At 43.9% G+C, this 26,245-nt stretch overlaps 1 protein-coding gene across 7 annotated transcripts in view; it reads left to right on the top strand.

Annotated features, from left to right (window-relative positions):
* The window catches only part of DHX8 (DEAH-box helicase 8), a 44,982-nt gene that overhangs the window by 12,395 nt on the left and 6,342 nt on the right, over positions 1–26,245 (top strand). For all 7 annotated transcript variants that reach the window (XM_030799657.1, XM_030799660.1, XM_030799659.1 and 4 more), the window contains 11 exons: positions 509–596; positions 3,781–3,878; positions 4,874–5,021; positions 9,896–10,077; positions 12,267–12,461; positions 13,062–13,247; positions 13,368–13,578; positions 13,880–14,061; positions 18,909–19,049; positions 23,016–23,171; positions 25,960–26,097. In XM_030799657.1, coding sequence (XP_030655517.1) covers positions 509–596; positions 3,781–3,878; positions 4,874–5,021; positions 9,896–10,077; positions 12,267–12,461; positions 13,062–13,247; positions 13,368–13,578; positions 13,880–14,061; positions 18,909–19,049; positions 23,016–23,171; positions 25,960–26,097 — 1,725 coding nt within the window. The remainder of the gene's footprint in view (positions 1–508; positions 597–3,780; positions 3,879–4,873; positions 5,022–9,895; positions 10,078–12,266; positions 12,462–13,061; positions 13,248–13,367; positions 13,579–13,879; positions 14,062–18,908; positions 19,050–23,015; positions 23,172–25,959; positions 26,098–26,245) is intronic.

Below are 26,245 nucleotides of genomic sequence, written 5' to 3'. Positions count from 1 at the left end.
TTATACTTTACAGCACCATGTTGGAGAACCACCTCCGCAACCCTGGAATGGGATATATGACATTTGAGGTCCTGACATCGTGGGTCAGAGGAGAAAAAACTGGGTTTCCTACATGAAACCTCTGTAATTAACTCTCCTAGAAAAGAAGAGTTTTGACTGGGCATGTTGCTGACACATGTGATCTCAGCACTTTGGGAGGCCAAGGCAGGAGGATTGCTTGAGGCCAGGAGTTTGAGACCAGCCTGGACAAATAGACCCTGTTTCTAGAAAAAATTTAAAAATTAGCCAGGTATTATGGTGTGCGCCAGTAGTGTCAGCTATTCAGGAGGCTGAGGTAGGAGGATTGGTTGAGCCCAGGAGTTTGAGGTTGCAGTGAGCTTTGATCAGGTCACTGCACTTCAGCCTGGGTGACAGCAAGGTCTTATCTCAAAAAAACAAAACCAAAAAACAACAAAAAAAAGTTTTGATCTTAGCAGATTACAGATGCTGCCTTCTCTTCTTTGGCTAGATGATTGCTGCCAATGTCCTTTCCAAAGAAGAATTTCCAGACTTTGATGAAGAGACTGGCATTCTCCCTAAGGTGGATGATGAAGAAGGTAACTAGTCAGTTGGATCGAGAAGGATAATTGGCAAGTTGAGCCATTGAATTGGGTGATTTGCTTGTAGTTTAACCCAGTGGCTATTAATCATCTGTTCTTTGGATCTCACTACTCATCTCTCAAAAAAAAAGGATCTCACCATGATGGAAGCAAGAAGTTCATTTTTCTGACAAGTGCTTATGTATTATTATTATACTTGTTGCTTATAATAAGCTGTCAGGGCCAGGCATGGTGGCTCGCGCCTGTAATCCCAGCACTTTGGGAGGCCGAGGCCAGCAGATCACCTCAGGTTAGGTGTTTGAAACCAGCCTGGCCAACGTGGTGAAACCCTGTCTCTACTAAAAAAATACAAAGGTTAGCTGGGTGTAGTGGCGCACGCCTATCGTCCCAGCTACTCAGGAGTCTGAGGCAGGAGAATTGCTTGAACCCAGGAGACGGAGGTTGCCATGAGCCGAGATCGCGCCACTGTACTCCAGCCTGAGTGACAGAGTAAGACTCCATCAAAAAAAAAAAAAAGCTTTCAGGATATAAAAAGTTACAATTGTATTTTTGGGAATAAATTTGATCTCATATTCTTAGTAATTATTCTGTTTTGTTTTGTTTTGTTGTTGTTTTTTTTGAGACAGAGTCTCGCTCTGTCACCCAGGCTGGAGTGCAGTGGCGCAATCTCGGCTCACTGCAAGCTCCACCTCCCGGGTTCACGCCATTCTCCTGCCTCAGCCTCTCCGAGTAGCTGGGACTACAGGCGCCCGCCACCACGCCCGGCTAATTTTTTGTATTTTTAGTAGAGACGGGGTTTCACCATGGTCTTGATCTCCTGACCTCGTGATCCCCTCACCTCAGCCTCCCAAAGTGCTGGGATTACAAGCGTGAGCCACCGTGCCTGGCCCTTAGTAATTATTCTGAAAACCCTGGATCTACCTAGATTACCTCTGAGTTGCCCTGGAAACAACTTTTAACTCAGCCCATAATGACTTTTTTGAAATTATGAAATCTTATAATAGAATTCTGTAACTTATATTGTAGTAGTAAGTGAGCACCTACGTACTCACCACCCAGCTTAAGAAGTAGAATTTTACAAGCACCTCTGAAGACCCTATATGCTCCCCTCTGCTTAGATCTTTCTTCCTCCTAGGAGTAACCACCATCCCACATTTGTGTTACTTACTCCCTTGCTTTTCTTTAGTTTTACCATCTACGTATCTATCCCTTAACATTATATTGTGTTGTCTATTTTTGAACTTAACTCATTTTTCTTTTTTTTGACTTACATATTTTTGATATTTATGTTGGTATTTCACTCATTTTTATTGCTATAGAGTGTTTATATATAATTGTCTATAATTTATCCATTTTACTTTTGATGGACATATGAGTTGTTTCTTGGTTTTTGGTTAATCTTTGTGAATAATAGTATTTTGAAATTGCTATATTGTCTCTTAGTGCTTATGTGCAAAACGTTCTTTTTTCCCTATATGCATAGAATTACTGGGTAGGCCAAGTGTCATGGCTCAGCCCTGTAATCCCAGCACTTTGGGAGGCTGGCTGAGATGGTAGGATTGCATGAGCCTAGGAGTTTGAGACCAGCCCTGGCAACATAGCTAGGCCCTGTCTTTACAAAAAAAAAAAAAATTAGCCAGGTGTAGTGATGTGTGCCTATACTCCCAGCCACTGGGGAGGCTGAAGTGGGAGAATTGCTTGAGCCTAGGAGGTCATGCTGCTTTGCTGTAGCCTGGGCAACAGAGCAAGACCCTGTCTTAAAAAACAAAAATTACTGGGTAGTAAGAAATGTGTGTGTTTGACTTTGCTGGGCAGTTCCAAATTGTTTTCTGCTGGTTTCTGTACCGTTTATACTTCTGCCATAAGTGTAAGCAAGTTCCACTTGGTGTTGTTCGATTGTCGAACTAATTTTTTACAAATTTGTTATGTGTTAAGAATTATTCCACAATGAAGTTGGATGGCAAATGCCCTAGTACCATTTAGAATGTCAGGAGAGCATTTTCTCACAGGCTTAACTTCTTTTCAAAGTAGGTCTGATCAGTTCTTGGGCTGGAGCACAAATGCTCTAGAAATGGCTGGTGATAGGGGGAATAGTCACCTGGGTTAGAGTTTTACTTGCATTGCTGTCCTTTGACCTGGGAAGGTTTTTTTTTTTTTTTGAGACAGGGTTTTGTTCTTGTTGCCCAGGCTGGAGTGCAGTGGCGCGGTCTTGGCTCACTGAAACCTCCGTCTCCTGGGTTCAAGCAATCCTCCTGCCTCAGCCTCCCAAGTAGGTGGGATTACAGGTCTGCACCACCAAGCCCAGCTAATTTTTTTGTATTTTTAGTAGAGATGGGGTTTCACCATGTTGACCAGGCTGGTCTGGAACTCTTGACCTTAGGTGATCTGCCCGCCTTAGCCTCCCAAAGTGCTGGGATTACAGGTGAAAGCCACTGCACCCAGCCTTTTTTTTTTTTTTTTTTTTTAAGACAGAGTCTCACTCTGTCGCCCAGGCTGGAGTGCAATGGCTTGATCTCAGCTCACTGCAACCTCTGCCTCCCGGATGCAAGCTATTCTCCTATCTCAGCCTCTTGAGTAACTGGGACTACAGGTACCCACCACCAAGCCAGGTTAATTTTTGGATTTTTATTTTTTATTTTTTATTTTTTTTTGAGACGGAGTCTCACTCTGTAGCCCAGGCTGGAGTGCAGTGGCGTGATCGCGGCTCACTGCAAGCTCCACCTCCGGGGTTCACGCCATTCTCCTGCCTCAGCCTCCCGAGTAGCTGGGACTACAGGCGCCCGCCACCACGCCTGGCTAATTTTTTTTGTATTTTTAGTAGAAACGGGGTTTCACCGTGTTAGCCAGGATGGTCTCGATCTCCTGACCTCGTGATCCGCCCATCTCAGCCCCCCAAAGTGCTGGGATTACAGGCGTGAGCCATCACGCCCGGCAATTTTTGGATTTTTAATAGAGATGGGGTTTCACTATGTTGACCAGTCTGATCTCAAACTCTTGACCTCAAGTGATCCTCCTGCCTCAGCCTGCCAAAGTGCTGAGATTACAGGCATGAGCCACCACGCCCCGCCAGGGGAAGCTGTTTTTGATAAAGATTGTTGGTGCCTATGGAAATTAATTGTTTTTGTGAAAATTGTTATTTTCTCTTGTTTATGGCTAATTCTTCTTTTGGGGGGACTTTTAGATGAGGACCTTGAGATTGAATTGGTTGAGGAAGAGCCTCCATTCCTGAGAGGGCACACTAAGCAAAGCATGGACATGAGCCCCATTAAAATTGTCAAGGTGAGAATTATTGGACCTTTAACCTGGAAATGTCAAGTGGACTTCTTTTTCTAAAGTAATGGGTCAGGTTATTAGATCTGCATAGGTAGAACTTGGGCCACAGAAAGTATTATTGGCTGTTAGCCAGGGTCTATAATAGTTTTGTTTTAAATGGAGGTTGGGTTGGCTTTATTGCTTTTGCCCGTTGAATTCTTTTGTGCTCCTTTTGTGTATTTTGGGTGGAAGCAGAGATAGAGAGGAATGCTTAATCTACCATCATTGCCTTTGCCTGGATTCCTTAGGGCTTGAATCTTGTAGATGCAAAGGCAGTTTTGAAGGATTTACTTAAGCACTTGGGGTTGGCCACCACAGAAAGCTGTAGCACTGGGTGTTGGAGAGGGCAGAGCTGTGAGGGGAATCCAAACCAGAATTCATAGAACAATAAACATTTTAGGCATGGAAAAGGGTATATTAAAGGTCTCCCAGCCCAGCACATATGAAATGCTTAGAATCCACGTATATCATTCTTCTGCAGTGTTCTTCTCATATGGTCATCTCATAGCTGCATGACATTGTTAGTGACAGGGAATTCACCAGCCCTTAAGAAGGTACATTTCATCATGAGATGGATCTGATCGCTAGTTCTTCTTTAGGCATACCTGAAACCTTGCTCACTGAAGTGTCCACATTGGTCTTGATTTTGGTTCCCAGGGTCATACAGAAAAATTCTTATACCTTTCTTATGTCCTTCGTACATTTAAAGGTAGCACATCATTCCTATCTCTTTTGGGGTTCTCATCTTCAAACTAAGCATCCAATTCCTTCAATGATTTATCATTGTCCTTGTTCATTTTATCTGAATATGCTACGGTTTATCCATTTCTTTCATATAGTCTGTTACATTGATAAGAACTTTATTCCAGATGTGGTCTCATGTTTTAGATTACAGGAGCTTAACTTCTACATATTATTTCCTGGACATTTAATCCATGTTGTTTTTTCTTCTGTTGCACCAGAACCCAGATGGCTCCCTCTCCCAAGCAGCAATGATGCAGAGTGCCTTGGCCAAAGAAAGGCGGGAACTCAAACAGGCCCAGCGGGAAGCTGAGATGGATTCTATTCCCATGGGACTCAACAAACACTGGGTTGACCCTCTGCCTGATGGTAGGACCCTTGGAGGGGTGTATGGACCTTGTTTAAAAATCTGAGCCTTTCAGAACACAGGGAGGGGTCACTCCTGGCACACACTAAAAATTTACCCTTGGGCCAGGGGCGATGCCTCATGCCTGTAATCCCAGCACTTTGGGAGGCCAAGGCAGGTGGATCACCTGAGGTCAGGAGTTCGAGACCAACCTGGCCAACATGGTGAAACCAAGTCTCTACTAAAAAAATACAAAAGTTAGCCAGGCATGGTGGCACACACCTGTAATCCCAGCTACCCGGGAGGCTGAGGCAGGAGAATCACTTGAACCCAGGAGGTGGAAGTTGCAGTGAGCTGAGATCAGGCAAGTGTACACCAGCCTGGGTGATAGAATGACACTCTGTCTTGAAAAAAAAAATTTACCCTTGGTTTTTCAGTTCAGTTAGAGCATGTTTGGTTTTTTCTTAAACACATGTTTAAAACCAAAAATGTTTTAATAGCCATGGTCAAATCATTAGACTGAGTTTTTCTTCTGAATCACTTTAAAAATGTTATTCTAGCCGGGCGCGGTGTCTCATGCTGTAATCCCAGCACTTTGGGAGGCCGAGGCGGGCGGATCACGAGGTCAGGAGATCGAGACCATCCTGGCCAACATGGTGAAACCCCGTCTCTACAAAAATACAAAAAATTAGCCGGGCATGGTGGTGCATGCCTGTATCCCAGCTACTCGGGATACTGAGGCAGGGGAATCACTTGAACCCTGGAGGCGGAGGTTGCAGTGAGCCAAGATCACGCCACTGCACTCCAGCCTGGCTACAGAGTGAGACTCCATCTCAAAAAAAAAAAAAAATTTATTCTAAAGATAATACAGCTTTGAAACTTCCAGGCTGGGCGCGGTGGCTCACGCCTGTAATCCCAGCACTTTGGGAGGCCGAGACAGGCGGATCACGAGGTCAGGAGATCGAGACCACCCTGGCTAACACGATGAAACCCCGTCTCTACTAAAAATACAAAAAAAATTAGCCGGGCGTGGTTGCGGGCGCCTGTAGTCCCAGCTACTCGGGAGGCCGAGGCAGGAGAATGGCGTGAACCCGGGAGGCAGAGCTTGCAGTGAGCCGAGATCCCGCTACTGCACTTCAGCCTGGGCAACAGAGCGAGACTCCGTCTCAAATAAAAAAAAAAAAAAAAGAAACTTCCTTTTTCATATAATTCTTTGTGCAGTAAATATTAGCTACGAGATATAGTCATAACAAATACTTAATTTAATTTGTGTTTGGCAACTGGGGATACAGATGTGAATTAAACAGATATGATCCCTGCTTTTATGCACTGCAGCTTAGTCAGGGAAATGGATATTAATTAAATAATTACCAAATAATTAAATTATGATCAGTGCCACGTGAAGAAGTACAGGCAATGTAATTGACTGTGGTGGGTCACTTCCCTGGGGAAATTGAGACCCAAAGGATAAATGGGACTCAGTCTGTCAAGTGGAGATCGGATGGAGGTTGGGGAGTATGTTCCAGCCTGAGGAGTAGCCCATGTTGGGTTTGTGGGGTGGGAAAGAAGGAACTGAAAGAAGGCCTGCGTGGATGGAATAGAGAGAGCAATGGGCAGTGGTAGGGGATGAGATAAGAACATCAGGCCAGGGCTTTGTAGGTGGCATTAGGAAGCTGGGCTGAATTCTAATAGCACTGGGAGATGTTGAAAAGTTCTTTTGTTGTTGTTGTTTTTGTTTCTGAGACGGAGTTTTGCTCTTGTTGCCTAGGCTGGAGTGCAATGCCGTGATCTCGACTCACTGCAACCTCCACCTCCCTGGTTCAAGTGATTCTCCTGCCTCAACCTCCCAAGTAGCTGGGATTACAGGCATGCGCCACCACGCCTAGCTAATTTTTTGTATTTTTAGTAGAGATGAGGTTCCTCCATGTTGATCAGGCTGGTCTTGAACTCACGACCTCAGGTGATCCCCCCCCATCTCGGCCTCCCAAAGTGCTGGGATTACAAGTGTTAGCCACCGTGCCCAGCCAGATGTTGAAAGTTTACAGCTGGCACATGGCATGACCAGAGTTGCATTTCCAAAGGATGATTCAGGGTGCCCTGCAAAATGAGTTGGGTGGGGCACATGTGATGATTTAGGAAGCTTTTATAATAATTCAGAAGAGAGAGGATGGTGGCTTGAACGTGGAGGTAGCAAAGAGGAGGGATGTACGTGAGAAAAGTAATTTGCTGAATGTGGGGCAACAGGAATGGTCAAAGATGACTTCCAGGTTTCTGGTATGAGTGCTAGGATGAATGATGGGAACACTGGAGGAGAAATGGGTTTGTGGGGAAAGATGGTGAATTCCGTTTTGGACTTGTATCTGAGGCAACTAGCGGACATCTTAGGTTGAGGTATCCAGTGTAGAATTGAATATAAGAGTTCAGAAGAGAGGTCTGGGCTGGAGACAGAAGTTTGCGAATTGTGTTAATTTAGATATCAGTTTGGCTGCATGTATTAGAGATTCAAATATTAGATTAGGTTCGGCATGATGGCTCACGCCTGTAATCCCAACACTTTGGGAGGCTGAGGCAGGAGAATTGCTTGAGGCCAGGAGTTCAAGACCAGTCTGGGCAACATAATAAGACCTTATCTCTATTTTATTTTATTTTATTTTGTTTCTTTTGTTATTTTATTTTATTTCAGTTTAGTTTAATTTTTGAGATGGAGTCTCACTATGTTGCCCCAGCTGGAGTGCAGTGGTACGATCTTGGCTCACTGCATCCCCTGCCTCCTGGGTTCAAGCGATTATCCTGCCTCAGCCTCCCAAGTAGCTGGGACTACAGGTGCCCGCCACCATGCCCGAGTAATTTTTTTGTATTTTTGGTAGAGACAGGGTTTCACCATGTTGGTCAGGCTGGTCTCGAACTTCTGACCTCAAATGATCTTGCCCCCCTTGGCCTCCCAAAGTGCTAGGATTACTGGTGAGCCACCGTGCCTGGCCCTTGTCTGTATTTTAAAATTAAATTTTTAAAAACGACAAAAATAAAAACCAAAATATTAGATTTACAGTAGAAGGTTGGACATATCTGTTCATTGTTTAACAATATCATCTTCCATTTCCTCAGAATAAACCCATTCATTCCCTTTTACCCTTTAGTGAAATGTTCTCCATGACCCTCCTTTGGCCTCTGCCAAAGCTCGCTTATTTGGTTAGTAGGCATAAGTATTTTTTCGTAGCCAGCTTTTGGCATCAAATTTGTAAAATGTTTGCATATGCTAGAGAGCCACTAAAATTCTGCTCATTTTTTTTTTCTCCTCAAGCCACAATTCCAAGGTGAATCTTGAAAATATAAGCTAGGTCTGGGCAAGGTGGCTCACACCTGTAATCCCAGCACTTTGGGAGGCTGAGGCAGACAGATCGCTTGAGTTGGGGAATTTGAAACCAAGCTGGGCAATGTGGTGAAACCCTGTCTCTGAAAAAAATACAAAAATTAGTCCAGGCATGGTGGCTCATGCCTGTAATCCCAGCAGTTTGGGAGGCTGAGGCGGGTGGATCACCTGAGGTCAGGAGTTTGAGACCAGCCTAGCCAACATAGGCAAACCCCATCTGTGCTAAAAATAGAAAAATTAACAGATGTGGTAGCACACACCTGTAATCTCAGCTGCTAGGGAGGCTGAGGCAAGAGAATCACTTGAACCTGGGAGGCGGAGGTTGCAGTGAGCCGAGATCACGCCATTGCACTCCAGCCTGGGCAACAATTGCGAAACTCCGTTTAAAAAAAAAAAAAGTTTAGCCGGGTGTGATCACGTGCACCTGTAGTCCCAGCTACTCAGGAGGCTAACATGGGAGAATTGCTTGATCCCAGGAGGTGGAGGTTGCTGAGCTAAGATGTCGCCACTGCGCTCCAGCCTGCTGGGTGTCAGAGCCAGGCCCTGTCTCAAAAAAAAAAAAAAAATTTATCTGAGAGAAGCCAGGCACAACAGACCACATATTGTATGAAATATCCAGAATAGGACCCATAGACATAGAAAGTAGACTAATGGTTGCCAAGGGAAAGGAAAAGGGAGGAATGGGGAGTAACTGCTAATGGGCACAGGGTTTCTTTCTGGGATGATGAAAATAAAATTAAATAGTGGGGATAGTTGCACAACTTAATGAATATACAGTAAAACACTGAGTTAAACACTTAAAAAGAGTGACACGGAGGCCTGGCTTGGTGGCTCATACCTGTAATCCCAGCACTTTGGGAGGCCAAGGAGAGAGGATTGCTTGAGCCCAGGAATTTGAGGCTGCAGTGAGCCGTGATTGCGTCACTGCACTCCAGCCTGGGAAACGGAGCAAGACCCTGTCTCAAAAAATTAAAATAAAATTTAAAAAGTGTGACATGGTTTGTGAATTACATCTCGATATAGCAGTTATTTAAAAAGGGGAGAGTGCTGCGCATGGTGGCCACACCTGTAATTCCATTACTTTGGGAGGGTGAGATGGGTGGATTGCTTTAGCCCAGGAGTTCGAGACCAGCCTGGCAACATAGAGTGACCTCTTCTCGCTTGAGCCCAGCAGGTCAGGGCTGCAGTGAGCCAGGATTGCACCACTGCACTCCCACTTGGATGACAGAGCAAGACCCTACCAAAAAAAAAAATAATTCCAGTGTCAATCAGGTCTTCACTTCTCTCAACTAACCTTTTTTCTGACATCACAGGTGTGTAGCACCACTTGTTACAGTCTCTTTCCCATTCCCTGCTGCCCCTTCTGTATTCTTTTCTTCACATTAATTTGTTTCTTTGAGTACTTTTGATCACGGGTCACTAAATTGAGATGCTGCATGTGCAGTGCCCACGTGCCATTTTATTTTTTTCCTGGTACATCGTGAGGTAGCTTGAGGACAATACTAAGTTGCCTGTTTTCCTTTCCAGCGGAAGGCAGACAGATTGCTGCCAACATGAGGGGTATTGGGATGATGCCCAATGATATTCCTGAGTGGAAGAAGCATGCCTTTGGGGGCAACAAAGCCTCTTACGGAAAAAAGACCCAGATGTCAATCCTTGAGCAGAGGGAGAGCCTGCCCATCTACAAACTGAAGGAGCAATTGGTCCAGGTGAGAAGACTTTTATGATGTATTGGTGGGGAGTAGGATTATTGTCTAAAAGAGGGGTGATATTTTTAAATTGAAACTAATGGGACAAGGATGTGCCTACTTGAAGTGGCTCATCCAAAAGGGTTAAAAAAGAAGGAGAAAACTTTCTAAATACTTTTTTTTAAAATGGGGCTGGGCGCGGTAGCGCATGCCTATAATCCCAGCACATCGGAGGCCAAGGCAGGAGGATCACTTGAGCCTAGGAGTTTGAAACCAGCCTGGGGCAACATAGGGAATCTTGTCTCTATAAAAAATAAAAAATTTGGTGGGGCATGGTGGCTCACACCTGTAATCCGGCACTTTGGGAGGCAAAGGTGGGCGGATCACAAGTTCAGGAGTTCAGGACCATCCTGGCCAACATGGTGAAACCCTGTCTCTACTAAAAATACAAAAAATCAGCTGGTCATGGTGGCACATGCCTATAATCCCAGCTACTCTGGAGGCTGAGGCAAGAGAATCGCTTGAATCAGGGAGTCGGAGGTTGCAATGAGTCAAGATCACGCTGCTACACTCCAGCCTGGCTACAGAGAGAGACTCCGTCTAAAAAAAAAAAAAAAAAATTACCTGGGTGTGGTGTTCCATGCCCGTAGTCCCAGCTACTCAGGAGGCTAAGATAAGAGGATTGCTTGAGCCTGAGAGGTCGAGGCTGCAGTGAACTGCAATCACACCACTGCACTCCAGCCTGGGCGATCGAGTGAGACCCCATATCACAAATGTTTGTGTGTGCATGTACAGACACGCATACTTATGTATGTGTCTGTATATTTTCTTTTTCCTGGGGCCCCTAGAACAGTTCTAAGTGGGCAGAATATTGTGTTGCATGGACCAACAGCTCTGTTCAGTAATTAAAAATGAGGATACTCAGTCAATAAACTCATATGGGCAACTCATAGAGTGCTTCGGTACTCTATATTCTGGAGTTCTGATTTTAAGACCACCGAGTCTTCCTTGAGGTAATCAGGTTTACTAGTTTCCAGTGAATGCTTTCAACAATATCTTATATGTATACAAGCAAGTACAAAATATGCACACACACACATTTTATATGAGTACTGTTATGTGTTTACAGGTGGCAGTGATATTATATACACTGTTATATATCTTTTTCCACTTAATGATATGTCTCAGAGATTTGTGTGTGTGTGTGTGTGTGTGTGTGTATGTGTGTGACAGAGTCTTGCTTTGTGCAGGCTGGAGTACAGTGGCATGATCTCAGCTCACGGCAACCTCTACCTCCTGGGCTCAAGTGATCTTCCCAGCTCAGACTCCCAAGTAGATGGGACTACAAGGCATGCACCATCATGCTCAGCTAGTTTTTTGTATTTTTTGTAGAGATGCGGTCTCACTGTATTGTCCAGGCTGGTCTTGAACTCCTGGACTCAAGCAATCCTCCCTCCTTGGCCTCCCAAAGTGCTAGGATTACAAGCATGAGCCACTGCGCCTGGCCTTCTTAAAAAAAAAAAAAAAAAAAAAAAAAATGCCAGGCCAGGCACAGTGGCTCACGCCTGAATCCCAATACTTTGGGAGGCCAAGGTGGGTGGATCACCTGAGGTCAGGAGTTCGAGACCAGCCTGGCCAACATGGTGAAACCCTGTCACTACTAAAAGTACAAAAATTAGCCAGGCGTGCTGGCGGCCACTTGCAGTCCCAGCTACTTGGGAGGCTGAGGCAGGAGAATCGCTTGAATCCGGGAGGTGGAGGTTGCAGTGAGCTGAGATCATGCCACTGCACTCCAGCATGGGCGACAGAGTGAGACTTTGTCTCAAAAAAAAAAAAAAAAGCCCTTTTTTATGGGCTGTATTATTTGGATAGGCTCTGGTTTATTTAACTAGTCCTATATCCATAGAAACATCGTTGATTGTAATCCTTGGCTGTTACAAACAACATAGAAATAAGAAATAACTTTTGAGGAAAGATACTAGAAATTTGGGAGTTACAGTGGGAAGGAACACTTTTTATGTATCTTTTAAATTCATTGTTGACTTCTTTAACTATATGTGTATATTCCTCTTTTCTTTGGTGTTAGAATATAGTAATTATTTTATTCCAGAGTAATGTAGATTTTAATGACCATATTTATATTCTGTTTGATGACCATATTTATATTCTGGCAGATTTTAATTACCATATTTATATTCTGTTGCTTTCAGGCCGTCCATGACAATCAGATCTTGATTGTCATTGGTGAGACAGGATCTGGAAAGACAACACAGATCACCCAGTACCTGGCGGAGGCAGGCTACACTTCCAGGGGCAAGATTGGGTGTACCCAGCCCAGAAGAGTGGCAGCTATGTCGGTGGCCAAAAGAGTGTCAGAGGAGTTTGGTTGTTGCTTAGGCCAAGAGGTAAGTAGATAGTGGAGTCGCTCTAAAAATACCAGAAACAAAGGCCCAGATCTCTTAATCTATCAAATGGAAATATTAATAATACTGCCTTTTTTCAGGTTTCTCCTGAGGGAGAGAGCCCATTGTCATAATCAGTCTGTTCAGGTTATAGTCTAAGACATACCTTACTATGAGGAAATTACTGTACATCTTGATCAGATTCTTTTTTTTTTTTTTTTTTTTGAGACGGAGTCTTGCTCTGTCACCCAGGCTGGAGCGCAGTGGCGCAATCTCGGCTCACTGCAAGCCCCGCCTCCCAGGTTCACGCCATTCTCCTGCCTCAGCCTCTCCAAGTAGCTGGGACTACAGGCGCCCGCCACCACGCCCGGCTAATTTTTTGTATTTTTAGTAGAGACGGGGTTTCACCGTGGTCTCAATCTCCTGACCTCGTAATCCGCCCGCCTCGGCCACCCAAAGTGCTGGGATTACAAGCGTGAGCCACCGCACCCGGCGATCAGATTCTTAAGATTATGAGTGACAGTGACTGGGCTGAAATCTTGCCTGGTGATTGGGAAAAGGAGACATTTGTATCCTAGGTTTTCCCCTTCTGTTCTGCTTTAGGTGGGCTACACCATTCGATTTGAGGACTGCACTAGCCCTGAAACAGTCATCAAGTACATGACAGATGGGATGTTGCTTAGAGAGTGCTTGATTGACCCTGACCTCACTCAGTACGCGATCATCATGTTGGACGAGGCGCATGAGAGGACAATTCACACTGATGTGCTCTTTGGATTGTTGAAAAAGGTAACTAGATGCTCTTTAATGACCCCTCTACCTGTTGGAAACTGAATTCTGGCCGTTGGATTTGAGTACCTGTGTCTTTGGGTAGTCCTTTTCAGTAAGCCACATAATATTTCTCTTTAGACAGTTCAGAAACGGCAGGACATGAAGCTGATTGTCACCTCAGCCACCTTGGATGCAGTGAAGTTTTCTCAATACTTCTATGAAGCTCCCATTTTCACCATCCCGGGTCGAACATATCCAGTGGAAATACTGTACACAAAGGAACCTGAGACAGATTATTTGGATGCCAGCCTGATTACTGTTATGCAGATTCATTTAACAGAACCACCAGGTAAAGGGAAAAAGCAATTTTTTCCCTCTTAGGCCAAAAGTCCTCATATGGGCATCTTTTTTGCTAATCTTTTAAAAAACACCTTCTAAATATTCATCTCTCTGCAAGCCTCAGGTTTGTATGTTTGAAATGATGGTGGTTATAATGTCATATATAAACAAACTTCTATTGTTTACTTACTGCTCAGAATATGAATGTATATGTTCTGTTCTTTGAAGTTTTATTAATATCACTATAGCCTTTGTATAGAACACACACACACACACACAGAAAGTAGATGAATGTTCTATTCTGCTCGTAGGTGATATCCTGGTCTTCCTGACTGGTCAGGAAGAAATTGATACTGCTTGTGAGATCCTGTATGAAAGAATGAAATCCCTGGGACCTGATGTTCCAGAGTTAATTATCCTCCCAGTGTACTCTGCTCTTCCCAGTGAGATGCAGACCCGAATCTTTGACCCAGCTCCACCAGGCAGCAGAAAGGTAACATGCAAAAATGAAGCTTCCATGTGCCCTGAAACCATGTGTTGTGTGCAGCCTGCTAGCCATAGTAGGCATTGCTTAGGGTGTATGCAAGTCTTTTTTTTTTTTTTTTCTCGAGACAGAGTCTCACTCTCACCCAGGCAGGAGTGCAGTGGCGCCATCTCAGCTCACTGCAAGCTCCGCCTCCCGGGTTCACGCCATTCTCCTGCCTCAGCCTCCTGAGTAGCTGAGACTACAGGCACCCGCCACCACGCCCAGCTAATTTTTTGTATTTTTAGTAGAGACGGGGTTTCACTGTGTTAGCCAGTATGGTCTCAATCTCCTGACCTCGTGATCCGCCCACCTCATCCTCCCAAAGTGCTGGGATTACAGGCATGAGCCACCGCGCCCAGCCAGGTGTATGCAAGTCTTGTTTGTTAGGTTTCAGAGACTGGTCCAACCAATTTGTTTAGGAATGAGGTCCAACCAATTTGTTTAGTATGTGACCTCTCCTCTTCTTCCTCTTCTTCATTTGACAAATGTTTTTTGAGCATCTACCAGGCTTTGGGCTACACATTGGAGCTGCATTGTGAGAACAAGCCTCTATCTGCTGTGGGGCATCCCCAGTCAACAGACTTTCAGCATTTAGTGTGAAAATGCCACTCATGCTTGGATACCTAGGTGGGAGCACCCAACCCTGTCTTCCTAGAGGAAATAAGGATCTAAGGTAGTCCTGGAGAACTCTTGAAAGGCAAGGGGACAAGCATTCTGAGGACACAGAACTATCTGTGATGGCCTGGAGACAAGCAAGTGGGGCCAGTTCAGGGAATGGCATAGTTCCAGTGGCTGGAACCAAGTATACGACTCTGTGTATGAGACAACAGGAAAGGAGACAGATGGATGTAGGTATTTTTTTAATAACAGTTTTATTGAGATATAATTTACATACCTTTCAATTAACTCCCTCCACCCCCCACTTTTTTTTTTTTTTTTTTTTTGAGATGGGGTCTCACTCTGTCACCCAAGCTGGAGTGCAGTGGTGTGATCTCAGCTCACTGCAACCTCTGCCTTTCAGGCTCAAGTGATCCTCCTGCCTCAGCCTCCTAAGCAGCTGGGACTACAGGCGCATGCCACCATTCTTGGCTAATTTTTGTTTTTGTTTTTGTTTTGAGACGGAGTTTCACTCTTGTTGCCCAGGCTGGAGTGCAACGGCACAATCTCGGCTCACTGCAACCTTCACCTCTCAGGTTCAAGCAATTCCCCTGCCTCAGCCTCCGGAGTAGCTGGGACTATAGGCATCCACTACCACGCCTGGCTTATTTTTGTATTTTTAGTAGAGATGGGGTTTCCCCACGTTGGCCGGGCTGGTCTCAAACTCCTGACCTCATGTGATCTGCCAGTCTCGGCCTCCCAAAGTGCAAGGATTACCGGCGTGAGCCACCACACCCAGCCAATTTTTGTATTTTTTTTGTAGAGACACAGTTTCGCCATGTGGCCCAGATTGGAATTTACCATTTTTTTGTTTGTTTGTTTGTTTGTTTGTTTGTTTTGAGACGAAGTTTCACTCTTGTTGCTGAGGCTGGAGTGCGATGGTGCAATCTCGGCTCACCGCAACCTCCACCTCCCAGATTCAAGCGATTCTCCTGCCTCAGCCTCCCGAGTAGCTGGGATTACAGGCATGTGCCACCACGCCCGGCTAATTTTGTGTTTTTAGTAGAGACAGGGTTTCTCCATGCTGGTCAGTCTGCTCTCGAACTCCTGACCTCAGATGATCTGCCCCCCTCGGCCTCCCAAAGTGCTGGGATTACAGGCGTGAGCCACCATGCCCAGCCAGAATTTACCCTTTTAAAGTGTACAATTCAAAGGCTTTTACCCATAGTATGTGGGGATTGGTTCCAGGACCCCCGAGGATATCAAAATCTAAGTATGCTCAAGTCTCTTATATAAAATGCCATAGTATTTGCATGTAACCTATGCACATGTTCCTGTGTGATACTTTATCTCTAGATTACCTGTAATACCTCATACAGTGTAAATGCTATATAAGTAGTTGTTTTACTGTATTTTTTATTTGTATTTTTTTATTGTATTTTTTTCTCAAATATTTTTAATCTGCTGTTGGTTGAATCCACAGATGGGAAACCAGCAGATACAGAGGGCTAACCATATTCACAGAATTGTGCAGCCATCACCACAATTATATTTAGAACAATTTTATCTCCCTAAAAAGAAACGCTGTACCCTTTAGCAGTCATCTACCCCCATTTACTCCTCTGCTCAGCCCCTGGAAACCACTAACCTATATCTTCCATCTCTGTGGATTTGCCTATTCTAGACATTTCATATAAATGAAATCATGTATTTGTGGCTGGCTTATTTCCAGTGATTTTTCCAGACTTAGCATGTTTTCAGAGTTCATCAACATTGTAGTATGTATCAATACTTCATTTCTTTTTCTTGCTGAATACTATTGTGTTGTATGGGCACAACACATTTTGTTTGTCCATTTATCAGTTGATGGACACTGGAGCTGAGCGCAGTGGCTCACACCTGTAATTTCATCACTTTGGGAGGCTGAGGCAGATGGATCACCTGAGGTCAAGAGTTCAAGACCAGCCTGGCCAATATGGTGAAACAGTGTGTCTACTAAAAATACAAAAATTAGCCAGGCTTGGTGGCGGGTACCTGTAATCCCAGCTACCTGGGAGGCTGAGGCAGGAGAATCACCTGAACCCAGGAGGCAGATGTTTCAGTGAGCCGAGATCGTGCCATTGCACTCCAGCCTGGGCAATGAGCAAAACTATCTCAAAAGAAAGAAAAAGATAGACATAGGAGTCATTTTCACTTTTGGGCTTTCTTGAATAATGCTGCTGTGAACATTTGTTTACACATTTTTGTGTGAGCCAGGCGCAGTGGCTTATGCCTGTGATCCCAGCATTTTTTTGGTTTTTTTTGTTTTTTTTTTTTTTGAGACAGAGTCTTGCTCTGTCATCCAGGCTGGAATGCAGTGGCATGATCTTGGTTCACTGTAACCTCTGCCTCCCAGGTTCAAGTGATTCTTCTGCCTCAGCCTCCTGAGTAGCTGGGATTACAGGCATGTGCCACCACGCCTGGCTAATTTTTGTATTTTTAGTAGAGACAGGGTTTCGCCATGTTGGCCTGGCTGGTCTCGAACTCCTGACCTCAGGTGATCCATCTGCCTCAGCCTCCCAAAGTGCTAGGATTACAGGCGTGAGCCACTGCGCCTGGCAGATCCCAGCATTTTTGGAGGCCAAGGTGGGAGGATCCCTTGAGCCCAGAAATTCAGGATCAGCCTGGGCAACATGGTGAGACCCCTATCTCTACAAAAATAAAAATAAAAATAAAAAATAAAAAAAAAAATCAGCCAGGCGTGCTGGCACATGCCTGTAGTCCCAGCTACTCAAGAGATTGAGGTGGGAGGATCACTTGAGCCTAGGAGGGTGAGGCTGCTATGAGCCATGATCACACCACTTTACTCCAGCCAGGGCTACAGAGCAAACCAGACCCTGTCTCAAAAAAGAAAACCAAGTTTTTGTGTGGACGTATGTTTTCATTTCTCTTGGACATATGCCTAAGAGTAGAAGGCAGATGGACTTGGCCGGGAGTGGTGGCTCACACCTGTAATCCCAGCACTTTGGGAGGCCGAGGCGGGTGGATCACGAGGTCAGGAGTTCAAGACCAGCCTGGCCAACATAATGAAACCCAGTCTGTACTAAAAATACAAAAATTAGCCAGGCATGGTGGCGCGTGCCTGTAATCCCAGCTACTCGGGAGGCTGAGGCAGGAGAATCGCTTGAATGCGGGAGATGGAGGTTGCAGTGAGCCGAGATCACACCACTGCACTCCAGCTTGGGCAACAGAGTGAGACTCTGTCTCAAAAAAAAAAGAAGGCAGATGGACTTGAGTAATGTTAAAGAGTTAAAATGGACAAGACTTGGTGGTTACTAGCAGGTAAAGGGAAGAAGGGTGAGGGAAGTCAGGCATGACTCCCAGGTTTCTGGCTTGGGCAGCTGGATGGAAGATGGCACTGAGGAGGGAAACATGGGAGGAGGCTTGAGTGGAAAGATGGTGAATTTCTCCCCTATTCTATTCCTAATAATGAGAGTTCTTTCTAAGCAGGGCTTCTGTAGTTCTGTAGCAGGTAGAAGCCTTTCAGGACCAGTAAGATGCTGGCATGATGCGTGATATTCCGGTGCCCCCAGTGATGGTTTTTCCAAGCAATTGTGTTTCATTAGCTGAACCTCTGGGTAGAAGAACAGTGACAGTGCCAAGCTGAGACTAATAATCCTCCAGATCACATAGACTGCTACACACATGCAAACTGTGAAATTCTTGTGTCATCTCGTGGTTCATTTTATGATCAGTAAAAACAAGCAATCTCCCTCTTGTTCCACATACATATTCCACAAAATACAAGCCGCCCATTTTTTAGTCCAGATGTCTCGGTAGGGGAAAGAAAAATCTCATTTTGCATTGGCACATGTGATGCCAGGAAATCTCTGCTTTCCCAGGGTGCTAGAAAATTAAAATTGTGGTAATCAACATTGGATCTAGAAAATGAGATATACAGTAGCTATTTGCACCAAATGAAATTGGCTTTTATTGGCCATAGCTTTTTCCTATTCCACTCACCTCTCAGGTACCATCCTTTTTCCAACTTAACTGTTAAGCAGAAGGCACCTCGCTTGTGCTGTTGGAGGCTGAGCGGGGATTAAGTGTCATTTTAACCATCTAGAGAGAGAGATAGCCACATATTCCTTTGGGAAGATATCTGGGTTCAGAAGACCATTTCACACCTCAGGGCTGAGCCGGGCACCTCACTCCAGCTTTGCCCCTCTTGCCTGCAGGTTGTGATTGCTACCAATATCGCAGAGACATCGCTGACTATTGATGGTATCTACTATGTGGTGGACCCAGGATTCGTGAAGCAGAAAGTTTACAATTCCAAGACAGGGATTGACCAGCTCGTGGTGACGCCTATTTCTCAGGTATGATGGCTTGTATCAACAGTTTTCCTGATAATCCTGGTTAGGGCCTTTCTGAAATTTTTTTATGGTTATATATTTCAAACTTGTTTTCAAAGATGAACTTTTATGATACTGGGTACTATAAGGACATGAGGGAAGGATTTTTTGTTATTTGTTTTTAATCTTTTTTTATCCCCAAAGTCTGATTGATCCTTGAAGTTTTTAATCTTTTTTTTTGAGACTAAGTTTCACTCTTGTTGCCCAGGCTGGAGTGCAGTGGCGCAGTCTCGGCTCACTGCAACCTCTGCCTCCCGGGTTCAAGCGATTCTCCTGCCTCAGCCTCCCAAGTAGCTGGGATTACAGGCATGTGCCGCCACACCCAGCTAATTTTCTATTTTTAGTAGAGACGGGGTTTCGCCATGTTGGTCAGGCTGGTCTTGAACTCCCAACCTCAGATGATCCACCCGTCTTGGCCTCCCAAAGTGCTGGGATTAGAGGCGTGAGCCACCATGCCTGGCCCTTTTTCATCTTTAGAATAGTATTTCACCATTAAAATGCCCCCATAAGGCCAGACACCTTGGCTCACACCTGTAATCCCAGCACTTTGGAATGCTGAAGTGGGAGGATTGCTTGAGGCCAGGAGTTCTAAACTAGCCTGGGCAACATAGCAAGACCCTGTCACTATAAAAAATAAAAATAAAAAATTAGACTGGCATGGGGGCATGTGCCACCGGTCCCAGCTGCTTAAGAGTCTGAGAGCCTGGGCGCGGTGGCTCACGCTTGTAATCCCAGCACTTTGGGTGGCCGAGGCAGGCGGATCACGAGGTCAGGAGATTGAGACCACGGTGAAACCCCATCTCTATTAAAAATACAAAAAATTAGCCAGGCGTGGTGGGGGGCGCCTGTAGTCCCAGCTACTCGGAGAGGCTGAGGCAGGAGAATGGCGTGAACCCGGGAGGTGGAGCTTGCAGTGAGCCGAGATTGCGCCACTGCACTCCAGCCTGGGCGACAGAGCGAGACTCCATCTCAAAAAAAAAAAAAAAAGAAGAGTCTGAGATGGGAGGATCACTTGAGCCCAGGAGTCTGAGGCTGCAGTGAGCTAGGATAGCGTCACTGCACTCTAGCTGGGGCAACAGAGCAAGACTGTGTCTCTAAGATAATAATAATAATTTGTTTAAATGCCCCATAAAACTAGAACATAAAAAAAGTTTGAATCCTAGTACCCTATATTACCTATTTTAGATGGAAAGATCAGTACTTTATTTTCTAGTACCTTGCTTAGCTACGAGATAGATATCTGAGATAATAATAAATTACATGATTTTCTGGTTTTTTGGTAATTATGGAATAATTTCCTGCCTAAATTACATTTAAAAATGAATTACCCAATCACTTTTTTGAGAGAAGTTTGGCAACAGTATATCCAAAACTTAAATGTTCATCTCTTTAACCTAACTGCTCTGCTTCTAGAAATTTATCTGGAAGTTAGAAATGATTAAATACATATCCAAAGATAATAGAAAAGGATGTTCATTGAAGCATTGTTTATATCAGAGGAAACCTGGAAAAAATTCTAAATGTATTCCGAAAGGGAAGTAGTTTAATAAATTATGGTATATTCATGCCATAGAATGTTGGTGGCATTAACATGGTGGCGTGTATCTATATTTAATGACATAAACATGTAGCTATAATATTTTACTTGAAAAAGTGAGCCTACAAAACAGCATGAATGGTATAATCCAATTTTTGTTTAAAAATAGATGGTGAGCATTTCTGCAGAGTGTGTGTGAGTGAGCTGTGCCCAAGATTGAAAGCATGTAGTCTAAATGTTAGCCAAGATTATTTATGGGTGGTGCTACTAGATGATGTGCATTTTCTTTTATACTTTTATATGTTGTCTTAATCTTTTACAGTGGGTATGTATTACTTTCATAATTTGTGAAAGCCATAAGGCTATTTTTATTTTGAAACTTAAGTAATAATAATAGCTAGCACTTTTTTTTTTGTTTTGTTTTTTGAGATGGAGCCTCGCTCTGTCGCCCAGGCTGGAGTGCAGTGGTGCTATCTCGGCTCACTGCAACCTCGGCTTCCTGGGTTGGAGTGATTCTTCTGCCTCAGCCTCCCAAGTAGCTGGGACTACAAGCGCATGCCACCATGACCACCTAATTTTTGTATTTTTGGTAGAGACGGGGTTTCACTGTCTTAGCCAGGATGGTCTCCATCTCCTGACCTCATGATCCACCCACCTCAGCTTCCCAAAGTGCTGGGATTACAGGCATGAGCCACTGCGCCTGGCCCGATAATAGCTAACACTTACAGTGCACTTAACATCCTAGATACATGCATTGACTCAGTGCATTCTCGCATTGATCCTACGTGGTAGATATTATTTTCACAGATGAGGTGCCTAAGGCACAGAGGGGTTAGGTGATCTGCCTAACATCACAGAGCTAGTGGAGCCAAGATTTGAACCTGGGTAGCCTGGTTCCAGCTTGTATGCTCTATACTACTTGTTAGGGTGGTGGTGATCAAGAAATTAGTTACACATGCCTGTTGTGATTTGGGGAGAGACATCTGTAGAATGCTGTGGAGTCCAGCCACTGTGTGTGATTGCTGCCTGGATTTGTGTGGTTATTTGTCCTTTCATAACCTATCCTTTGGTTTGGAGCTGGCATAGTAATTTGTAAATCCTGGTACTGTTTGTAACAACAGATGGTTTTGTCCGAAAATGGCCCTCTTCAGATTGCTATTCATTGTTTCCTAGCAACCTATGGCTAAACTACATTTTTTTTAATTAAAAAAAAATTAGTGTTTTCGAAATAGTGTTATATTATTTTTGAAAAATAGAAGAAAAAAATTTACCCATTATCCTACTACTTCCACTGTTATCATTTTGCTGTTTTTCATTCCAGTCTTTTTTCATGTTTATTTCTTTCATGATTGCAATTTTAGTAGTCAAGTAAGTATGCAGTTTTGTATATTTTTTTGAGTATTTAATTTTCCTATTAGAATAATACATGTTCAATATTTGGTAAAGTCTAAAGAAAATAGACCTCATCTGCAATCAGATCAGGTCTAAACCTACTATCAGAGTTAGCCACTGTTAACATTTTAGGGTTTTTTTTTCCTAGTCATTTCCTTCTAGTAGTTGCTATATAAAGACTTACTAAAATTATTTTACATTGTTTCGTAACTTGCATTTTGCATTTAATGCGAATGAACATTTTCTTCTGTCATTTAACATTGCAAACATGATTTTTATTTTTATTTTTTATTTATTTTGAGTCAGGGTCAGTCTGTTGTTGCCCAGGCTGTAGTGCAGTGGTATGATTACAGCTCACTGCAGCCAGCCTCGACCTCCCCAGGCTCAGGTGATCCTCCTATCTGAGCCTCCTGAATACTGGGACTACAGGCGTGAGCCACCACACCAAGCTAATTTTTGTATTTTTTGTAGAGATGGAGTTTCAACATATTGCCCTGGCTGGTCTCAAACTCCTGGGCTCAGGCAATCTGCCCACCTTGGCCTTCCAAAGTGCTGGGATTATAGGCATGAGCCACGACGCCTGGCCTGCAAACATAATTTTTAAAATGACTGCGGAGTCATCATTGGGATGATTGACATAATATATTTATTTCACTTACATTTTTGGTCATAACTGTGGGGATGGTGTTCTGTCATCTTGTTTTATGCTTTCTCTTATGTTGCGCCACACTATTTTGAAGACATATGTCTGAGATCTGTATAATATTTCTTCCATTAACCCTGCTTGTATTGCCTCCCTTGAACAAACTTCCCCGAAGTGCTGATATGGAGAGGGGAAGATAAGAGCATTGGTAGTCTTGGAAATGGTCCCAAAGGAAGTGAAATCAACCCCATTTCTGATTTTGCCAGTTGCTAATTGTCCCCCTTTTAACAGATATCCTGGGTAAAGCTGTTAAGCAGTGTTTAACAGATATGTTGCTTTTATATGCCCACCCCTCTAGGCTCAGGCAAAGCAACGAGCTGGCAGAGCTGGGAGAACAGGCCCAGGGAAGTGTTACAGGCTGTACACAGAACGTGCCTACCGAGATGAAATGCTGACCACCAACGTGCCGGAAATCCAGAGAACCAACTTAGCAAGCACAGTGCTGTCACTCAAGGTAGAAATCACTGTCTTGTTAAAATGGGTTGGTGGAACAGTCCAATCCTGGCCTTCATAAATGAATCTCAGTTTTATGAACCTTGTTAAATACTTTAGTAACCTCATGAAACCAGTCCCTTTGAGTGAAATGCAAATGGCTGTGATAACAGCCTCTCACGGCAGGTCTGGGGCTAAGTTGGCATGTCTGCTATGAACACACATTTTTTCTTATCATAACAACCAGCAGGATATTAGGTTGTAAAAGGTTCTAGTTAGGAGCATTTTCTAAAAGGAAATTAGAAAAATATAATCAATGCCAAACCGTGGACAAACACACCTAACCTCAACCACTTTAGCGCTCAGATCCAATTCTGTTCTTTTAGAACGAGAGAAAAAACCCCCTGTTCAAAAACTTTGCAAGGGAACTGTCAGTACAGATTTCAGACTGGCTCTCAGGGGCTTGGTTTTCATTCTGAATCATTGTTCTTCCTCTCTCAGTCCCCAGTGAGGACTTCATTCTCTTTTGGCAGGAGGAGCTATATGAGTAATTTCTCAGCTGATGGCGTTTCCCCCGACATTGATGCTACTCTGGAGCCCTGGTACTTTCTGGTGCAGAGTGCTCTGTTGTCATTTATTATTTATTCCCTGTAAAAGAGGCTAAAACAGAGCTTTGGAAAGAAAAAAGAAACCTACTCCAGTCTCTGAAGTGCCAAAGAGAGACATCCGTGGCTCGGACTTCAGCTCCAAACTGTGACTTTGGGCAAGTTTATTTACTTTGCCCTCTGCTCTGTGTTCTCCTCTGAAAAAGGGGCTGTTAATAGTATTTGTTGGAAAGATAAGTGAGATAATGTAGGTAAAGGCACCTGGCACAGTGCTTGATGATTGCTAACATAATTCCTCATAGTTATTATTCACACAATAAACATTTATTGAACACCTGCTGTGTTTATGGTCACGATCACTTTATGAGAAAGAAATAGAAAGCTTAGGTCCTACCACATCACACTTTATATACACTTGAATCGTGCATCATTCAGTTGTTTCTTTTATTCATCGAATTAGCTAATGTATTGAACACCTGCTACGTGCCAGGCGTGTAGATTGCACTGTGGTGGTTTTGTGAACATAGTTCTCACCCAGTGTTAACTCTCTGAAAGCAGGGGCCATATCCTGGCCATCTTTATATCCCTCCCACCTAACATGGTACGAGATCCCTCATAGATATATAGTAGAAATGATGTATGCAAGAGACAGGACAAGTTGGTAGACTATATTATTATTATTACCGTAAAATACATAACAACGTTTACTACTGTAAGCTTTTTAAAGTATACAATTCAGTGGCATTAAATACATTCAAGATGTTGTACAACCATCACCAACATCCATTTCCAGAACTTTTTCATTGTCCCAAACAGAAACTCTGTACCCGTTAAACAGTAACTCCCCTTTCCCCCTTCCTCTATCCCTTGGTAACTACTCTTCTACTTTCTACCTCTTTGAATTTGTCTATTCTAGATAGCCTCATTTAAGTGGAATCATACAATATTCTTTTGTGTCTGACCTGTTTCTCTTAGAATAATGTTTTCAAGATTTATTCATGTTATTTTCAAGGTTTATCCATTTATTTCATTCCTTTCTAAGGGTGAATAGTATTCTGTTGTATGTATATACCACATTTTGTTTATCCATTCATCAGCAGATGGACATTTGGATTGTTTCTACCTTTTGGCTATTATCAATAATGCTGCTATGAACATTAGTGTGCAGGTATCTGTTTGAGTCTGCTTTCAGTTCTTTTGGATATATACCTAGAAGTGTAATTGCTGGGTCATGTGCTAATTCTGTATTTAGCCTATTAAGGAACCACTAAACAGTGGCTGCAACATCTTACATTCCCACCAGCAATGCATGAGGTTTCCGATGTCTCCCGTCCTCACTGACATTTGTTAGTTTCTGTTTTTTAAAAAAATTATTGCCATCCTAGTGGGTATGAAGTGATATCTCATTGTGGTTTTGATTTGCATTTCCCTAATTACTACTGATGTTGTGCATCTGTGCATCTTTTTATGTGCTTGTTGGCCATTTGTATATCTTCTTTGAAGAAATGTCTATTCAAGCTCTTTGCCTATTTTTTAAATTGAGTTGTTTGTCCTTTTGTTGTTGAGTCGTACGTATTGCCATTTTGAGAGAGTGTTAGGGTTTTGTTTTGTTTTTTTTTCAGAAGATGTTTTATCATGTTGCCCAGGCTGGTCTCAACTCCTGGGCTCAAGTGATTCTCCCTCCTTGGCCTCCCAAACTGCTGGGATTACAGGTGTGAGCCACCATGCCCAACTGAGAGAGTAAAGTTTCCTGAGAAATTATGTGCTTTCCTTTGGGAGGCCGAGGCAGGCGGATTACTTGAGGTCAGGAGTTCAAGACCAGCCCAGCCAACATGGTAAAACCCCATCTCTACTGAAAATACAAAAATTAGCTGGGCATGATGGCGGGTGCCTGTAATCCCAGCTATTTGGGATGCTGAGGCAGGAGAATCGCTTGAACGTAGGAAGTGGAGGTTGCCGTGAGCTGAGATTGGGCCACTGCACTCCAGCCTGGGTGACAGAGTGAGACTCCGTCTCAAGTATGTGCTTTCTATTATAATAGTCTGAATTTTATGTGGCCCAGCCCTGGAAGTTACCACCAGTCTCACCGGTGGCTTCCTAATTGCAGTTGAAGAAATGGGAAATAAAGTAACAAGTAGCTTCCCCACATGCTGACACTGGCTAGACTGACCCTCTTATCACATGCCTTCTTCCTTTCTGTTCTAGGCCATGGGTATCAATGATCTGCTGTCCTTTGATTTCATGGATGCCCCACCTATGGAAACTTTGATCACAGCCATGGAGCAGCTGTACACACTGGGGGCCCTGGATGACGAGGGCCTGCTCACTCGCTTGGGCCGCCGGGTAAGGGACAGACTTAATCTTGTGCTTTTGGGAAGATTCCCTGGTCAGCCTTTCACATCCTTCGGTCTGTACAAAATCAGGCTGAGGCCGTGGATAAGCTTTGAGTAGAATTCTAAATGTTTGTTTTTAACCTGAATTTCTCCACTGT

Source organism: Nomascus leucogenys, chromosome 19 (genome assembly GCF_006542625.1).
Source record: "Nomascus leucogenys isolate Asia chromosome 19, Asia_NLE_v1, whole genome shotgun sequence".
NCBI lineage: Eukaryota > Metazoa > Chordata > Mammalia > Primates > Hylobatidae > Nomascus > Nomascus leucogenys.
The sequence above is the reverse complement of the archived record's forward strand: the minus strand, read 5'-3'. Positions and strand labels throughout refer to the sequence as shown.